Genomic DNA, 19,485 nt, shown 5'->3' on the forward strand with positions numbered 1-19,485 from the left:
GGTCTAGAATATTCTTTCATCAAAGGGGTATACCTAGGCCTGAAAACGCTTGAAAACGGGTCTCCCGAAAACAGCATCACTCGACTACACATGTTCTGAAACTGACTGAAAAAATGTTTCAGCTTCCTGAAAACTAGGGTAACATTATGGAAATTACAATTTTCTAATATGTCATTGACCCGCTCCTGAAACGGTCAGAAATCATATTACAGCCTGCTGAAAAGTTCTCTAAGTAGTGGAAAAATCTAGAAACATTGCGGTCGACCCGTCTTCGTAACAATATTATTATTTGATTATAGCTGATATTTATCGAAATGAATGAAACTATGAAATCCGAAAAAAACATACTCAAATATTTAGTGTCAACACACGCGCTAATTATGACTCCAGTATGTGTCATTATATTACATACGTTACATTATGGCAGTTGTTTGTCTCAAAAACAAACAAGAAATCCCATCACATAAGTTAAGTCGGATAATACTCACGTCGTACTTTACTAAGTGTTTCAAAGCCCTTAGAGAGCTTGTAGCCAAACTTTTATCAAGATAAAATGTTGCTCGAAAGTGAAAAATCTCTTCATTTAATCATATATATTTTCTGCGATACTGCATGCGCACCGCAGACCGCGTGATTTTAGTCGATTATATTTAAACAGTGACGAGTCTCATAAGCCAAATATATGACGTTTAAAAAACTTTCATATACGTCCCCCCACACCTATTTTAAGTAATGATATCGTAGCAATTCGGTACTGACCCTTAATTCTACAGCGAGGACAAACTAAAGTTCTTCTTTAAACCTAAGAGAAGTAATTAAAAAAATAAAAAAAGTAAAGAGTGAATAGGTATTTTATTATTGTCACATTGTGTCTGTGAGACAACCTAAACAGAAACAACGATATACAACATCACATGACAGTTATATAAAGCTTATCTACATCTAAACAACATTGGGTATGATTTAGTTAACATGAGCAAAAATACACATCATGCGCAGTATTATAAATCTTAAAGCTATATTGTATATAATTGAGTAACTTAAAAGGAAGCATGTATTTATTAAGAGTATTAATTAATACATGCCTTATGTCTATGGCGTAGGAGCTGATATTTATGGGAACTTCATATATGTTTGCAAAGAGGGAAATGAAATAAAATAGCCGCGCTTAACCGTGGTTTTGGCCTCAAAGACTATTCCGTAATCGTTTATTTTTCTTAATAGGCATGTAGGTCAGCCTTCTGTGCCTGACGCACCGTTTTAGGTCAATATTGCTCATCCAAATTAAAAAAAAAATGCTTTTTCATATTCCTTGATATGACACCTCGTATGACGGTCATTTGTTTTAAGTAAATGAGTGTATAGAATACATTATCTATAGTTTTCTCCTGCCTACTTAAAGTTACTCAATTATAACTTTATTAGAAAAAACTTATAATGATTCCGCGATCTTGGCAACTACAACGCTTTGTAAGCCCAATATTTATGAAATAAAAACCTTAATTACTTTGGAATGTCATGTATGAGAGTAGCAATATGTATTTACAAAATAAACAAATTGTAAAATTTGTTTATTATAAAAGCAATAAAAACGATATTCCAAATAACTTTAATGGAATGTAAAATTAAACACAGCCATTTTGTTATAAATGATAAATAACCTTAGGAGGTATACTTATTTGTCACTAAAATGTAGTCACAAGGCTAAGTAAAAAAAATATTATTTCGGTATTATCTACTCAATTACTTTATAAAAGCTAGAAATTTCTAGTAAAAATATTGTCCAACATTGGGCAAACAAGACTTATTTAATACATATTTTTTGGCGCGCGAATGTACCATATTTTTAAGAACACAAACCATATTTCATAGGTTTTGTTACGAAAATTCGTAGTGTCTTTTTTATATACAGTTGAATTTCACACTAACTGAATTATTTAAACTAAAAACGTCTTTTAAGCCAATCTTATTCGATTATTATATAATACAGACAAAGATACAACATTGAGTCTGAGATTCAGAGACATGTCTAAGCGCGAACGATTTGTCCGATCTGTCAAAGTCATGAAGTCATAGACAATAGATGGAAATTTCATTCGCATTTAAACTTGTGTGAATCTTAATCGTTTTTAATGTCAAATCGCTACACATTTGTGATTGGTCATTAGAGATTCCGAGGAACTTCATAATTCTATTACAATTTCATAGCTGATAATATTATTATTATAAAAGCGTAAATAAAATATACTTGAAAATTGCCGTGTATACACTTTGTTTATTAGAATTATCAAACATCAAATGCATTCTTAAAGCTTTTTCTTAATAATGTTCACGAACTCCTGCTTTATTGATGATCAGATTTATTAAAAAAAATTGGTCTTAAACTTAATTTAACTTATAGCTATGATAATAATTATTCATTGACATGTACCTAAAAAATCAGATCCCTGAACTAATAATCCCAGATTGTCATGATAATTTTCACCATTTCTTGGTAAATATCCATTTTGCCAATACAAATAAAGCGTTTCATACGACCATTATGACTCTATGGATTTGAGGTTTTGATCCCATTTCTGTACCATTGGGAATTATCGTATTTTATTAAAATAAAATCATACATCATAGAGGAAGAACACATAGCTTATTGTGGCTGTCAGTCCGATTATCCGATATGCAGGCTGTGGTTGATTACTGAAACAAAGGACAAGATTATTACTAATATTCAAATAATAACGCTTTTACTAGATTCGACTCGTTTATTTGTCGAATTTCCTGTTATATTTAATTTGAGTGTCAAAAGGTGATGACAGGTCATTCATTAATTTATATAAGCGTTTTAAGATAATATCGAATGTCAATATTATTTTGAATATATTTGCGTTAACCAACCTTTGTTTTTGGTCGCACCGATAATGTTAACTTCTGTATTAAACGCGTTGCTGCCCCTGAAATTATAAGTTTCGTAAGTATATATGTTTATCAAAAACTAAAAGCTATGTAGATATCAAGTTCATTTTAAATTACGGACCATGGAGTCTATTCATAATTATTTTATGCAAATAACTTGATTAAACAAATCTCTACCACTAAAATAACATTAAAAAGGAAGTTCACATTAAAAATAAACGATTTTTCGCTTTATTTTCACTGAGTCACCTTACACAAAAACATACATATAAAAAGCGACTTATTCTAGGCAATTCCCTAATATGGAACCCAATAAAAAAGCAACACCTACAGAGGTAAAGTACAAGAAATACATAAATAATTAACAAAAAAGAACACAAAATAACATGTAAAACATTATCTTTGGTTTTCAAAATAACTTTCCAAACATTGTTCTTTTTGGAAATATTATTATTCTCAACAGTTTAGATAACTCGCTTAATTCAACATTTATTACAAATTGTAGTTATATTAACAGTATAAGTATTTTATCTGTTTTATGATCTTTTGTTATTCTAATAGCCTTCTGTGCCTGACGCACACCGTCGACTTTTTGGGTCTAATGCAAGTTTCCTCACGATGTTTTCCTCCACCGTTCGAGCTAATATTGTTATTAAATTTACAAATGATAAAATGAATGATTTTTTTATTATAAGTATTTTATACAAATATTTAACACACATTTTAAAATCTAATACATTGTAAAACACGCAGATAAAACAGATTTGTATGTCTACATGCCGGTGTCCTTACGTTCACTGAATTGCGCAAAAAAAAAACTTTGACGCGATATCGTGATAGTCGAATCATGTCACTAAGTGCCATGCCTTACGAATGTCAAAATGGAATCCTGACATATGTGAGTCATAAGTTTTGTTTCTAAATATTACCCCTAGAGACCAGAAAGACGTTCCCCATATAATATTAGATTATTTGGTTATTACCAGTAAGAGATCCAAGTCCAGTCAGCCTCGTCCTAGGCTCCAATAGAAGTAAATAAACCGGTACAGCTGTCAGTATCATGAGACAGCCGACGCCCGTTTCAGCTGGAGACGCTACAGCTGGAAATGCCACTACTAGGATTGTGCAGATTATGTAGAGGACTGAAAGTAAAAAAAAATATATATAAATTCATTATTAATACTGGGATTTCTGTAGCTTCGATTCATGGGTTTCCTCATGATGCTTTCAAGAGCCACCCAAGAGCTATTGTTAAATGCGTAAATACTAAATAGTTAGGTTAAAGGATTCGTACCTACTCCTTCAGGGATGAGGGTCACGCTGAAGCCACGCCAACATTTTTCTTGTTATATATTAATTTATTTTTATTATCTGTGTATAGATAGCATTTAATGATTCATATTTACTTACTAGGGAAGAAAAGGTTGACTTTGATGGGTCGTTCAAGATTTGGCTGTGTATACCGCAGAACCGGCAGACATAGCACGGCCGCACCGATACTCAACTGAAAATAATGAAATTTATAACAATGTAGTTAAATTTGTACTGATTAAAATTGCTGCGGTGACTGAAGTTAAATTCAGTATTCTAGAACTTCAAGTTAAAAATCTAGTTTTGCTGCTAACTTTTCAAACCGCTTACTATTTTTACAATTTAACTGTTTTCTATGGTGCCTGAATTTTTATTTTTGTAATATAAGTTAAAGACAATTAGAAAAAAAGTATTTATTTCTTATCATAAAGTCATTCAAGATTTTTCAATGTACATTGAATTGTCGAATTCCGGGACCATACCAATTCCAATTATTACGAACATGTAAATTAATATGAATATTAATTTACATGTTCATGTTCAATTAATATTTATATTGATTTACATGTTCAAGTGTCTAATCTAAAGATTAGACACTTTTTTTACTGAGGTGAAAATGCGCTTACGCAGACCCGCGCCAAAGATAATGAGCTTGACGTGGGGACTGTGGGGCTGGGCTACACTCAAATCAGCCGAATAGACGCTAAACCTACTTGGTTCAATCTTCATCATATAATAAACTTACCCATGTAGCAAATCCAACATAGTTAATAAGAGCCTGTATGTCTGATACAGTTAAGTAGAGAAGCGACAAAAGCGCCACGGCTAATACAGCAGGCACGGGTGTCGCTCGAGAAGACACCATCGTTAACATCGCAGGCATTTGGCCTTGCGCTGCGCCCGCGTAGAATAATCTATAGAAAATTAAACCAATTTTTTTGTTCAGATGTTTCGGTAATGGATGTTACGTGATGGACTAACCATGAAGAGCTCTGTTTCTATCCAGGATATGGATTACACGTTAAGTGCATTAACCACTATGCCAGGTAGTTCGAACTAAATTGCAAATTACATAAATATATTTTGTTTATCATTTTTATTACGAAATATTATGATTCACAATCACAACGTTCAATATACTAATTTTTGCAACTACCGCCAAACTACGATATAATTTTTTTCCGACCGTCAACTTTAGCGTTTGTTGTGACAGAAAATTTCCATAAAATATGATAATTTATTTAGGAAAGTAGTAAAAGAAATTATGCCGTAGACTATTACCTAGAGTTATATAAAAAAATCTTTATAAATACGATCCTAAGATAACTGATTGTCTACTGTCTTTCTTATTGTGTCTAAACCAACAAATAATATTGGCATTATTGAAAATCTTTGAAATATTAATTTTTACTTTATAAATTGATATTAATTTTATTCAAATACGATAACGCAAGGCTTGATAGTCGGTGTAGCTTGAAAATGTTATTGTTAGAATGTAGACTTTGTTTTTATGTTCTCTGCCACGAGCAATAAAATTTTATAATATAAAAATACACCAAACAATATACCATGGGATTTAATCTTATATGAAAAAGCATAACAAGGAATTTTAAGAGACAATATTTCTACATATTTGTAGTACCTATAAATATAAATGCCTGTACAAAACTCATAATTCGTCGGCCTTTTTTCACTACATCCTTGATAATGTTTTATAACAAACCTAACATTTAATATTAGTATTTAACATACAGTTTAATTTCGAAATGACATACCTTGAAGACGTAAGTAATACTCCATTGACAGCGCCAAATGTCGAAGCAGCTACGAACAATGGTATACATAGTGCAAAAGCACCGAACAATCGCTCAGCGAATGTTACAGCTACCGCGGCTGAACCGAGAACCTTGAAATATACCAAATTGTTATGGACATGTACTGGTAAATGATTTTTACATCCGTGGACGGATTTATCTTTAGAATTGGATTACATTGATAAAATGAATAATTTATAATAATTACTATATTATAATTAAAAAATGGCAAGGAAATGGTCCCAGCATTTGTTTTAATGTTCTATTTATACATTTTAAATTATACCTACAATGTAGATTAAAAGTATTATAAATTACTATTACTGTATATTTTTGTGATGGAATTAAATATATATATAAATATACATATGGTGTAAATTTCATGTAACATCCCTCGGTTAGCGACGAACTCCCTACAGCGTCGAAATTAATTGGCTTTGGTTGGTTTATATTGTCTTCCATACAATTATACACTCTACATAGAATTACACTCTACACACCCACTCTCAATAACGACAATTGAGTAATAAAGTACTGATTAGATTCCTAAAATTAGTAAAAACTGCGCAACTGTGTACGTTCTATTGTCTCTTTATTGTCCTAGCCCGCAATAAACTCGACTGTCGGCATCATACATGTTCTCTTGTTTACAAATTGAAATTGCTTGCACGTGTAGATTGTTGTTGACCATGACTAATAAGTAGGAGTCATGGATTGTCTATAAGTTATCATATTCTAATTACTGGCGCAGCAAAAGATGTCAGACAAAAATAACAGACTATACGCAATAGCATTCAAATAAGATGCTTTTTTATAGACATAACCGTCATACTAGTCTGAAATAAACTTATTCGTTTTTCAAATTCTGATTTTTTTTCTTTCCATTTAACGAAAACACTCTATAACACCATAAATTGAACACTCTCTTCAGTGTCGTTATATAGAGTTTACACTGTATATTTTTGTTATGTTACATATTCTAAGCGATTTCAAACTTTGTTACAGAGATTATATACCTATATTTGCTGTGTCTCTATGATGAAATGAAACATAATGTAGATTTTTCTTTAATTAAATCCTAGAAAATTTTAATTAGCAGCATAACCTACCTCAGTAGGAGATAGTGTGGTGTAAAAGGCCACATTAGTGAGTGTATAGACGATGGTTACAAGAGTACAGGAAATAGCGATGGCACGAGGTAAGTTCCGAACCGGGTCTTTAAGTTCTTCTATTATGAAATTTAAGTAGTTCCTGAAAATATTAAGATCTTAGCGTATGATAAACAGTCGTGGAACATAGACTAGAACCAATGAATAGTTTTTGAATGTTAATAGTACATAAAATATATGGTTTATATATTTTAGTTAATTTTAGAAATGGTACTTAATTATAGCCATTTGCTTTATCTAAGTTGGGTTTCTAAAGTCATTTTATGTAAATTTCCAATATATTTTGGACACGTGAGACTCATACTTTCTAAGTATGAGTCTCTGGGCTATTACGGGGAAGTTCCACTGAAAACAGGCGACGGGGAATTCCCCGTTTCGTTCGATAGACGCGCATTGCACATGGGTTGATTGATCTCAGGGACCTTATGAAGGGATTTTTTTAAATATCAGATATTGTTTTGTAATATAAAATATCGCCTATTTTTTTGTATCATCCGGGCCCTGGGCTACAGCCCAAACACAGGACTTAAACAATGCGCAAAATAAAATAGTTAACGCATAAATTACTATAATAGATGTTTGTATGAACATCCATAGAGCGTTAATAAGTTTTAGATTAAAAAATTATTTGGAATTTATGGAGTAGACTATATAAACTTACATTTCACCACACAATCGAAAAGTTTGTTTTGGTACCTACAATGTACTTTGGTACCTATATGTGACCGAATTCGAAAATTATGAAGGCTAATATAAGATTAAATGAAATTGTTTTTTTATTAAATTGACATTATAACTTACCATCCGTTATAAGCGAAGAGACCAGAATAGAATGATAAGGCAATGGAAGTGACGTCATTCGTTGTACCTTCAAATGTGAAATGCTCTACATGCCCTGTGAATTTAAAAAGACAAATATAGCATAGAAAAGGTTTTGTGATACATTTGGAGCATTCGTGTAGTTCATTCGTAGCTCGGGTGATGAAATGATTAAATAATGTTCTTTGGTTGGGCGTTAGAATGAAAATTACAAAAAATCCAAGGCAAATATGTAACGATGAAATGTTCGTCTGACCTGTAGCACTATATCGGACAGATTATAACCACTAATAGATAAATAGGTTCAAAGTTAAACTATTTATAACTGACTTCATAAATGTAATTTTAGACCAACAATTTGTCGAATGGTTCTCACTCATAATAAAAACTTACTTCGTGACAGAATTATAGTTGTCATCTACCGCCCCCACAATAAGGAGCCACTGTGTAGTGGTTAACTAGATTACAATTATTCCGTGGTACATGCTTAACGTGACCAGACGTCCCGCTTTTCACGGGACTATCCCTTCTTCCAATTACGAGTCCCGGTGTCCCCGAAATGAACTGTGGGACGCAAAATATTCCCGTTTTTCCCGAGAATTTTAGCAGCATAATGTAAAAGCAACCTGCCAAGCGTTTCATTCCTATTTTAAATCGTCACCAACTATATTAAAACAAATTTGTTCTTCTGTTCAACTAACTTAAAATTTTGGGTAAATTTTGTGATTCCTAACTTTTAAATCAACTAACTTTTTCTAAATAAATTACTTTAATAACTTTAAAAAAGTGTTTTATTTTCATTGATTGCTTATTATTGACCTAAATTAAACCAATGTCCCGTTTTAAGTCAAATAATAAATGGCCCCTTAATAATGCTGCATGTTTAAAACAATGTTTTTAAGAAAAATAGTCTTAGTGTTACATCTAATCTAATCTGATCAATCAAAAGTCCTATGGGGATGGGTGTGTGTCACACACATTCCGTTTTTGAGAGTGTGGCTGAGAGTTGTATAAGCATGCGATGTGTTATGTATCTATGTTAGTTTTAGTTCTATCCTCAATCATCTATTTCCTTAATTATAGGAAAAATTTAATCTGGTTACGTTACTATTAAGAATAAACCTTAATATATTTTTTAAATAGTAGTTGCCGTTGCTAACACGAGTGTAGGTTATATGTGAGTACATATGAGTATTATTCCCCCGCAACAGTCTATTTTAGATTCATATAAATAAATTGCAGGTCTCAGTGGGGTTCATACACTTGCAGTAAGGTATCGGAAAGCGTTGGCGAACGGACGGACTCCAAAGAGGTCTTATTAAATGATTACTCAGATCCGGTGATCTCCAGTTACATTAAATTATGAGAAATGCCATACAATAACTTCGCTAACTCGATAAAGGAATGCCAAAATTATAGAATAACTTGGGAAGTATTCGAATAAATTGAAGTAGATTGTCCAATTAAATATATACTATACATACCTATATTAAACTTACTTTTAACTCCGGAAATAATAACTAATTTTTATTTATTTATTTAATCTATCGGATAATTTATTTTGTACTATCCATTCCCATTTAATTAGATGATGTCAAACGCAGATGATATCACTCAACTTTCAATGGAGCCGATAAATCAATTTACAACTCCATTTTCCTTAGAATCGAGTCTATTTCCAGCCATGGACTTTCATTTAAAGAGGATTGATTTTACGTACAGTAGAATACCTAGATAGGAGCAGTGTTGGACTAGTGGCTTTAATGTGCGACTCTCATCTCTGAGGTCGTAGGTTCGATCACCGGCTTTTTGGATTTTTTTTCTATGTGCGCATTTAACATTAGCTCGAACGGTGAAGGAAAACATCGTGAGGAAACCGAACCTTACACCCAAAACAGTCGACGGCGTGTGTCAGGCACGCCGTCGGCTGATCACCTACTTGCTTATTGGATATAATTATATACATATGATCATGAAACATACACAGAAATCTCAGGTTGTAGCGCCATTATTTTTATTGATCTATACCTGGATAGAACATTAATTTTTCCTTATATAAAGTTCATATTAGAACCTGGCGTTGCATTCAAGAATTGCTCAGTGTTATAAACACGGGTTATTCATCTCAATTTCAAAAGCATCCTGACTGATTTGGGAACCAATTATGACTTTAATAAAGGAAGCATTTTTAGTTTTTGTTCGGAGCTCGAATCTTATTCGTAGAACTCGATGCAGGTTACAAGAAACCAGTTTTGAACCACATCTGTTTCCTTGATAATGGCCCTCTCTATAATAACACTCTGTAACTTCCAAAGCGATACCGACAGCCTTCCCGAGTTTTTGGTCCATTCCGGTTCCGGAGGCTTGCGACATTAGCGCTACGGATATTAAGAGAGGTTCATCGAACTTGCATATAACAGCATCGTATCGCTGTCGTTGTTGGAAATTGCAAAGTAATACTCTACTTTCCTGTAAATAAAACTGGATCCTAGATTTCTACACAGGAATGTAGATGAACATTTGACATACGCCGTAAATATTTGAGTATTAGACGTGTTGGTTTTCCTATTGTTGTTCACCGTATGAAGAACTATTCATAGAAAAATACATAGCGGGCGTGAAAATACTCCTTAACTTTTCCGTTTAACTGTCAAAAGTGCTATGAGGAATAGTTATACTATTCCTAATAAATAAAATATCTTAAATAGAAAAAAGTGTTAAAACTTAGTGTAAAAAGGTAAATCAATTATACCTGTGCACAGTTGGTATAATCCAGCAGCGATGATGATGAAGAGCGCCAAGAGCTTTGCGTATGTGAACCAGTCCTGCACCCTCGTCGCCGCACGTACAGACCAACAGTTTATAAATGTCAATAGCACTATATGTAACAAAAAATATAATGTCAATTGAAATATTTATAAATTAAAATATAAGCTTGACAGTCGAAAGTCTAGTAACGGTAAAAATATACAAAAAGAATAAAACTAGGTTTTGGTTTCAAAGCGTTACAAATTTCTTTCGCATTTATAAGACTCAGTTTTTTAGTATGAGATTTTCCTTAAAACAAAATTGCGACTTCACTTGTATATGACGTAAATTTAGTTTGAGGTTTAATATGGATTTATAATAGATGAAAACGAACTTACATATACAGCAAGCAGCCAGTAATCTAGTGGCCTCGTCAGGTGGTTGACACTCTGGGAATATCGGCTTCAGGACGTACACACTGAATGTCAGCGCCACGATCGCCTAACCACAGAACATTATATAAAACGTTTTGTACCTTAAAATATAAATAACGTATGACTGCAGCATTCACTCTTAAACTTTGAGACAGTTTCTCTTACAGTCTCTTCTTAAGGAAACAAGTCGTATTTTATAATATTATAAAGATATTATTATGACTAATAAAATAAAATCATATAAGCAGATGAAGTTGTAAGTAATTTTTCAGTTGATTTTACCAATATATAGAACCGTTTCGTTTTAACGTTGAACACAATTTATAGAGATTTACGCAGTTTAATAAAGTTCAAAGAACAAATCTGGTCAATCCTCGGATTTATACTAACAGGGATTGAATGTTTTCACATAAATAAATTGTTATTAAGATAATAACATTAAATGCAATTGCTTTGGAAATATATATGCATGGCATAGCTTCCAGCAGTCCACGTACTGTTCCACACGTAAAAGCTTTATTTTAGAGCAATCCGATTTACGAAGCGCAAGAGGACAAGTACCCACATGCATTTAGAACTAATTAATGTCTCAAAAGAAGTAAACAAATCATTCTATTTGCTCTATCTAGCAATATTTATGTAAATATCTAGGCAATTAAGCTATATGGCAAATGTTATATTATCTGATTTAAAAGAAGTATAAATATTTTTTTCTACAAAATGTTATTATACTTTATATTGTAATTTGCAACCCACAAAAGAGGTGGGCGTTGAAAGACGTTCCTAGAAACTAGGTCAAGATATCGATCGTTTTATTGTCACCCTTATTGCTATACAAATAAAGCTAAATATTTGCACAACCTCATTTCGACAATTTATTTATTTTTGGAGTAACTTTTCTAAGATCAACTAAACAGATAATCCGCTTAAGTTAGTAAACGTACTATTTTAATACTTTTTACTCAAAAACAACCACAGATATTTGTTATTAATTTACATTAATAATACCTTACGGTAACATTAACCTTTTGTAGGCAAGCAGAAAAAAATAGGTAAAAAGTAAGTAATATGTAAGTTTCGATAAATATTTATCATATTTTTAAAATAGAGAGACCTCGAAATCTCTCGTCACGTAAATCAGACATAGTTAGGCTCGCTGCACGAATCAAAAAAGCAACTTTCAATGCAACAATATCTTTATAACAGCAAACAAGACAGGGTTTTTATTATCTTCTGATACCTAGCTTAATATTACACTTAACTTACCTGAGAACAAGGTCTAACAATCATACATTCGATCCACAATCGAATAAAGGCAGCGAAGGGCCCAAATGTCTCCATGATGTAGGCATAATCAGCACCGCTCTGTCGAATCATTGTACCCAACTCAGCATAGCAGTAGGCACCCACCTGATGAAGAATGTAAGTTTTTATTATATCAAACAATCTGACATTGGAGAAACTTGGCTTACGATAATTATATTTCGGAAACTACACAGCAGATTCTTTATTGTATATTTCTAAGTTCTAGGTGATTGAGTTCCTTATATCTATCTACAATTATCAGCACAACAATAATTTATATTTAAAATAGCGACGTTTCTTTATTACATTGTGTTCGCTTAAGCAATCCGCTTTGACTGTAGTACTTGATTTCCCCCGAGACTTGTTAGCCATTTATCAAATAAGATTTCACTGTCGACCCGTAGGAATTTTCAATTTTACAAGTTTTGTTTTTGGTTATTAATTACAAAACAACATTTAACAAAAACATATATTAAAAATTAAGGGTATAGTCATGGCACTGCATTATTTAGATTGATTGGTAACCGGTACATATTTTTGGAATAAGTAATTATCCGTTGTTGTTGTGTCTATAACCTAAACTAGAAGCTAGATACAATATATCAATATAATGAGTCGAGTCTACTATAAGCACGAGTCTGAATTTATAAGAAATAATACTTTATCTAGATTATCTAAAGATCGTCGTTTCTATTGAACCAAGTCTTCTAGGTCAAAATTATAATATTCGCGAATAACTTTACTTTCCAATCTACGCAGATGATAATGACCTACTTTTGTGTCGTAACTATTACGTTAATTATTAACACGATCTAGTTTCGGCAATTGTGTTTTAAATACCCTTTTTATTTGGTTATTCAAAAATTTCTAAAAGCTATATAGATAATATATTTATTAAAAACTACTTATGTACAATTTCAGAAGAAGAACAATGAAATCTTGAATCGTGATGATGGGATATATTTTTATAAGTAAATTGATAACCTAAAAATGATTATTTAGATTGATACAGTTTTTTTAATTCTTTGATATTTTAGCACTCTATGTCATTTGCAATGTGCAATTTAAAAGCACTTAAATTCCATGAGTAATGTTAAAAACATTTTTTATGTCTCACGATTGCATGGATTTTGACATACAGGACACATAGTCTAAGGCTCGGCACTGATTCTCACCCCAAGTTGCACACAACCTCCAGTTACTGTAGTTTTATAATTTAACCTAAATGTTTAAAATTGGATATAGAAGTTTTGTAATTTGTTAAATTTTTTCGAGAGGAACAAGAAGCAAAATATTATCCTAATTGTTGAATCCTGTTATGTGAGTTAAATATTTTGATAGTTTAAAAGTTGATTAACCAGATATTGAATCTGACATGAACAAGGTCAACTTGTAGAAACCTTGGTCCACTTATCCAAATACTCATCACCTAGCTTGACAATCGATTTTATATAGTTTTGTCAATAAATTGCCATCGGAAATTGTGATAACGTAATTAAACTATTACATATCAAAGTTGTCGAAACTTATATATGTATGAGTAATGCTTACACACATCTAAGTTGGGGATTACGTCTTAAGGTATCATCAAGATTAACCTAAAGATATTTTACATACGATAAATAATCAATATTAGCTCTGAATTTAGAGCAATGCAGACTATGTAAGCTTTCTTGAATAAGGCAGTGAAAATCGTAGATTTCTCTTAAAATCGTATTGTACAACTTAGCACAAAAATAAAAATGGAATTAATTTAAATTTAAATTTAGATATGATAAAGTTAATTAAAACAAATTTAAAAAGGTTGGTCTCTGTGCTAGAGTAGTTTTAACGCTGGCAGCATTTCCACGCTGTACTGCGATACTTATTCGTTGAGCGAGGAAAGCACTACCAGCTAGTGTGTACGATACCACATGTGCTTAGTTCGTACTTAGTGATATTGACACTTTCATATAGACCTTCAATTAAATATATCAACAAATAATACATTATACATACCATACTAAAAACTCCTGATGTTATCCAAACTAGAAGACTAGCATTGACACTTCCCGTATACTTCAAAACACCAGTGGGTGACACAAAAATGCCACTGCCGATAATCGAACCTACGATAACCGTGATTCCGTTCAGCAGTGACATCTTCGCCTCCAGTCCACCTTTATCATCTTCAGCTTCCGATTTAAGAGCATCAGTATCGCACTCATCTTCACCGCTATTTGTACTTTTTGGTGACCTGTAATAAAGAAAATGTTTTTTAATGTCTATGGGATTTACTAAATTTGTCTCATTTTCTTTCTTCAATTAACTTCACATCAACATCATGTGACAAATGTGACAAATGTGACTGTACATTGACTGTGCACTACACTGATTTTAATATAATTTGGATAAAAAACATTATTTTAAAATAAGGGTACTAACTTGCAATTGTCAATAAGTGGAACATACAACAGTGCAAAATTAAATTAGTGACATATTGTGGTTACAAAAATAATGAAATATAAAAACAAACTTATTTGCGGATCGTACCGTTTTTAATTGATGATTTGATCGTCTTTATTCAACAACGCCCATAAAATTACTTTAGTTATTCAATAATGAGAATTTTGCTCTGAGATTTAATTCATGAATTCATCTTTAATTTAAAAGTTTTTTCAGTTTACTAACGACAATTACTTATAATAGATAAACACCTGCGTTCGAATTAAGAGTAGATATCGTTTGTAGTTTGCTACGAAAGAGCTACGAGAAACTAAGTTTTGATATAAATATACGTGTCGATCTTTTAACGACAACACCTGCGTTCATTTTTAGGGGTTTACATAATTAATACTAACAATTTTATTGTTATGAATATATTTCAAGTTTGTATCATTAAATATTTATTAAATGAGATCTCGTAAATTAATAACACCATCACAAAAACACATATTATTATTACGTGCTAAAAACCAGTTATAAGAGCGGCTGTGTTTATTCCGTATAACTATTGTATGACCAATAAAAGTCTGTGAGTTCTATAATGGGGTTATTCCCAGTCTTGTTTAGCTCAAAGGAATTCAAAGGGGCCTTTATAAAAGAAATGGGGTCATACAAGGACGCGCGCTCGAATCACTTTTGCTTGGATGAGAATTTAATGTTTTAATTTGCTAAAATATTGCTGTACTCTAAAGTATTTCCTCATAATTATAATTATGTCATATTATTGTTATCTACTTGTATGAGCATCCGAAAGATATATATATCAATCTATATATGGAATCACATTGTAATATCTGAATCAAAGTATAAATACGCATCAATGAGTATCAGATTTGGCCGCAGCCACGTCAATTGGCCATCAGTCGGGTATCGCATGTCAGGGGTTCAATGATAAGACCTTGTTCTGTTCCGTAACAATGATAGTGCAGCGAACTCGATTTGCGAACTGAAAGTATTGGAACTTTCGAATTATCTGGCGAATTTGAATTGAAAACGTGGAACGTCTTTAAGAAAAAAAGGGATTTTTTATTTTTTTATAGGAATTATACCTTAACCTAGTAGGTACCTTTTATGTATTTGAATTGACATATTGAAACTCATAAAAGTTTTTGCACAAATAAATCTCATACATTAGAAATTTATGGAGACATATAAAAAGTCGTGATGTGAAAAATAGTTTATGATAAAAATATTTTTGTTTCTAAAGTTGTTTTGCAATAGCTAAGCGCTTAAAGCCTCCCCCTTCACTAACTTCCGAGACAATAGATCGGAAGCGATGACGCAACATATAATTTGTAAGTACGGCCTAGTTTCAAGATATCGATCGTGACAAGGTCACGGCAATTACTCAAGTCTAGACTACTTATATTTACGATAAACTATCACAAGACTAAATTACTCTGCAACAAGGGTATAAATCTGAAACAATCAATAGAGCCTAATAAAAAAGATGTACACATTTTTTATATCACATACCAATACCACAGGTCGGACATCACGTGAATAATAAAACCGTTACTGCAAACATACCGCAGATTATTTTAGATATAAAGATAAGTCTCGTCAAAAGGTAAGTGGTAAGAGAAAGTTAACTTAGTACTTTTTGTGTGAAACCTATGAAACGACTGCTGCGCGACAAAAAATAAAAAGACTTTTCAAAGCTATCGCTTAAATTAGTGAAATCTGTGAAATTTCGTTGAAAATCGAGGGGTTTTGTTAAATGGTTCGCTCTGTAGGTGTGCTCAGCAAGGCGAGACGGTACTTCACTCCGGGCCACCGCTTGCAATCCTATAAAGCGCAAATCAGCCCCACATGAAGTACTGCAAGATAAATAATAATAACAATGAACCTCAAAAGCTTGGCTTGCTTTAATGCTGGCAGTATTTTCTCACTGTATTGCGATACTTATTCGTTTATTTTTTTATTTCTGGGCTTACCTGATTCTGAGGTGGGAATTCACTTAGATGCTCGACAGTGCAACGACCAAATTTGATAGTATACACACTAATGGTGAGCAATTTTGTGTCATGGTTCAGGTCAAACTATCATTATTATCTATTTGCTTATCATTATTGCGCTGTTGCTGGCCCATCGATAATAATATTTACATTACAAACTTTGATTGTTGATCAAAATAATTACTATATATTGAGATATTCACAATTAATTCATAGCTGTTGTACTTGAATGTATTCGCATACATAAGAGTTGTGAAGAAATATTTTCTATATTTATAGCATTATGTATGGTGATTAAATTATATAATGAAGTATTAAGATGAGTTCTAAATAACTTTAATTTTATTAGTAAGTCTAAATCCTGAATCATTTAACCAGATTTAAATTATCAAATTACCCCGTATATTTGAACTTTGTTCGTTAAAAATATTTTACTATGAAATCAGAGTAAAATATATTTTAATTTGGAATGATATAGATCTAATTATATGACCCCAACACAGCCACAACTTTACATAAAACATTGCAATACGTCAAGCTTAAATTGAAAACTATTACTATTTTGAATGATGCAATGATCTAGCGTACATACGTCAATACGTCTGAATGCGATCGGGGTCTTTAATGTAAGTGGAAGTGATTAATAATAAAAAAATAAGTTTTAGAGCTTGTGGTTATGTGATCTTCAGAAGATAATTATGTCCCTTAAGTCAATTTTAGTTAGTTTTCCAGTATTACAAGTAAAATATTTTAAAAGCAACAATAATGTTTTTTAATGTCTAATCATGATTATTTGCTTTTATTATACTCGTATGATTTACATAGCGTATGTATGTATGCATAGATAAGGAAGTTTTAGATTGATATACACAAGTACATTAAGACTTACAGCAACATAAAAAATAGAACGTAAACAAATTATTTGTATCAAGATTAATTTAGATTTAGAGACTCTGTGGGATCAAAGGCGTTTCGGCACGTGTTGAGGCTTGGGGTCAAAAGGGGTGGGAAAACGGGAGAAACCTAGGGTAGACAGGAGGATCGATACCATGTGGGTACGATTTAGAGGTTACTTTTAACCAAATTAATATTTTTCAAGTTTAATAAGTTATAATTCTATCAACAACAGTTTCTTTTGCGCGTGTAATAGATAAGTCTAATTTCCTAATTAAATATGAAATCCGAACTCTAAGCTTACCAAATTAAAAATATTTATCCATCTGAGATACTATAATTAATAATGTATGTTTAATTTTACTTTCAATCTTCAGGTATATCATGTTTATGGGTATTGGAAAAGAAATATAATTACTAAAAAAGGTAATATGTTTTTAAGTTTAACTTCAGTTTATTCCGAGATAAATAAAACCAAATAGCCTATTAAAGAATAAAAATGTAAATTGTAAAAAATATAATTATTATATTCTCTGTACGTACATACAGAACTTAACATAAGTGGATAATTAAGCACGTTTACGGTTTAGTTCCAAGTTGTAACGCCTAGTTAGGTGTCACAAGCATGCTACGAGCTATAGAGCTACGGTTTCTGACGTAATATGCGTAATCTTTCATCACGCCATGATCATAACGCTATGAATTCTAGGTGATAAGGTAAATAGTATCTCATTATAAAATGTGACAAATACGTACGTGTATGTTTAAAAATGCCCAACAAGCTGAGTTTACAGATTCATAGGTACATTATTTATAAGGTTTAAATACTTTCGTATGGTAAAGTTTTTATTTACAAAATCTAGCTATCTATAAAGATTTTCTATATATGTTTCGTTTTATAGGAATACGTAGATCATCTTTTAAAAAACAAGTAAAAAATTAAGTATTTAACAAACTATAATCAAGCTTGGCCGCTTAACACTTTCCTTTTGAAATTTAACGTATAGAAAGATACAGGGGACGTTAACTAATTAAATTTAATGCAAAAATATAAAAATTATATTAAAATTTTTAATCGGTTACATTTTACATACCCTTAATATTTAATAACAATAATAAAAACATGTTATGTGCATTCAATATAAGAGATTACAATTGTCTAACAAACAAAAAAAAACTATACTTACATTTTTTATTTAAATAAAACTGGCAAACTGTACACTGCACTGATTTTCCCGCCTTTTTCCAAGTAGAGCGACTTAGTCCGCCAAGACAGAACACGAGACTGCCGTGCGCCAGTATAGACTATAGAGAGAGGAAACATCAACTTGTGTAAGAGTAATAGAGATATACGTAGGTAATAGGTATTGAGCGAGGTTATAAACGGGGGTAAATGGGGTGGTATACGTCAGACATGGGCGGTATTAAAATGTCAAAGGGCCAAATTACTAAAAATCAACAGAAAATTGTGCATTTCTATTTAAAATTTAAATATACATCCTAGTCTGCAACAAAATCCAACATTTTGAAAATATTGAAAGTTTTCAAAATTTTAACATTTTCAACTCGAAAAGTTATTCTAACTCTCCAAAAATGAAACTCCTATAACGTGACGCCCAACGTCATCCGTAGATAAGTA

The 19,485-nt window shown here is 31.9% G+C and overlaps 1 protein-coding gene across 1 annotated transcript; it reads right to left on the reverse strand.

Moving 5' to 3' along the window:
* Positions 1 to 837: 837 nt before the first annotated feature.
* LOC123714465 (large neutral amino acids transporter small subunit 1) lies at positions 838 to 19,145 on the reverse strand. Its single transcript, XM_045668721.1, has 13 exons — positions 19,034 to 19,145; positions 14,509 to 14,746; positions 12,472 to 12,615; positions 11,170 to 11,272; positions 10,776 to 10,901; positions 8,006 to 8,099; positions 7,145 to 7,286; positions 5,997 to 6,127; positions 4,967 to 5,135; positions 4,321 to 4,414; positions 3,894 to 4,052; positions 2,893 to 2,948; positions 838 to 2,694 (listed from the first exon to the last, which is right to left on the reverse strand). Coding segments are annotated over exons 1-13 (1,461 nt in total). The 5' UTR covers positions 19,036 to 19,145; the 3' UTR covers positions 838 to 2,691.
* Between the last annotated feature and the right edge of the window lie 340 nt (positions 19,146 to 19,485).

This window comes from Pieris brassicae, chromosome 1 (assembly GCF_905147105.1).
Source record: "Pieris brassicae chromosome 1, ilPieBrab1.1, whole genome shotgun sequence".
In the NCBI taxonomy this organism is placed as follows: Eukaryota; Metazoa; Arthropoda; class Insecta; order Lepidoptera; family Pieridae; genus Pieris; species Pieris brassicae.

Excerpts from the sequence above, each read along its gene's own strand:
- LOC123714465 (XM_045668721.1), bottom strand. Across the intron at positions 12,616-14,508 it reads CATCAGGAGTTTTTAGTATG|GTGGGTGCCTACTGCTATGC; the intron begins GTATGTATAATG and ends ATTCTTCATCAG. Across the intron at positions 4,415-4,966 it reads ATGTTGGATTTGCTACATGG|TTGAGTATCGGTGCGGCCGT; the intron begins GTAAGTTTATTA and ends CATTATTTTCAG.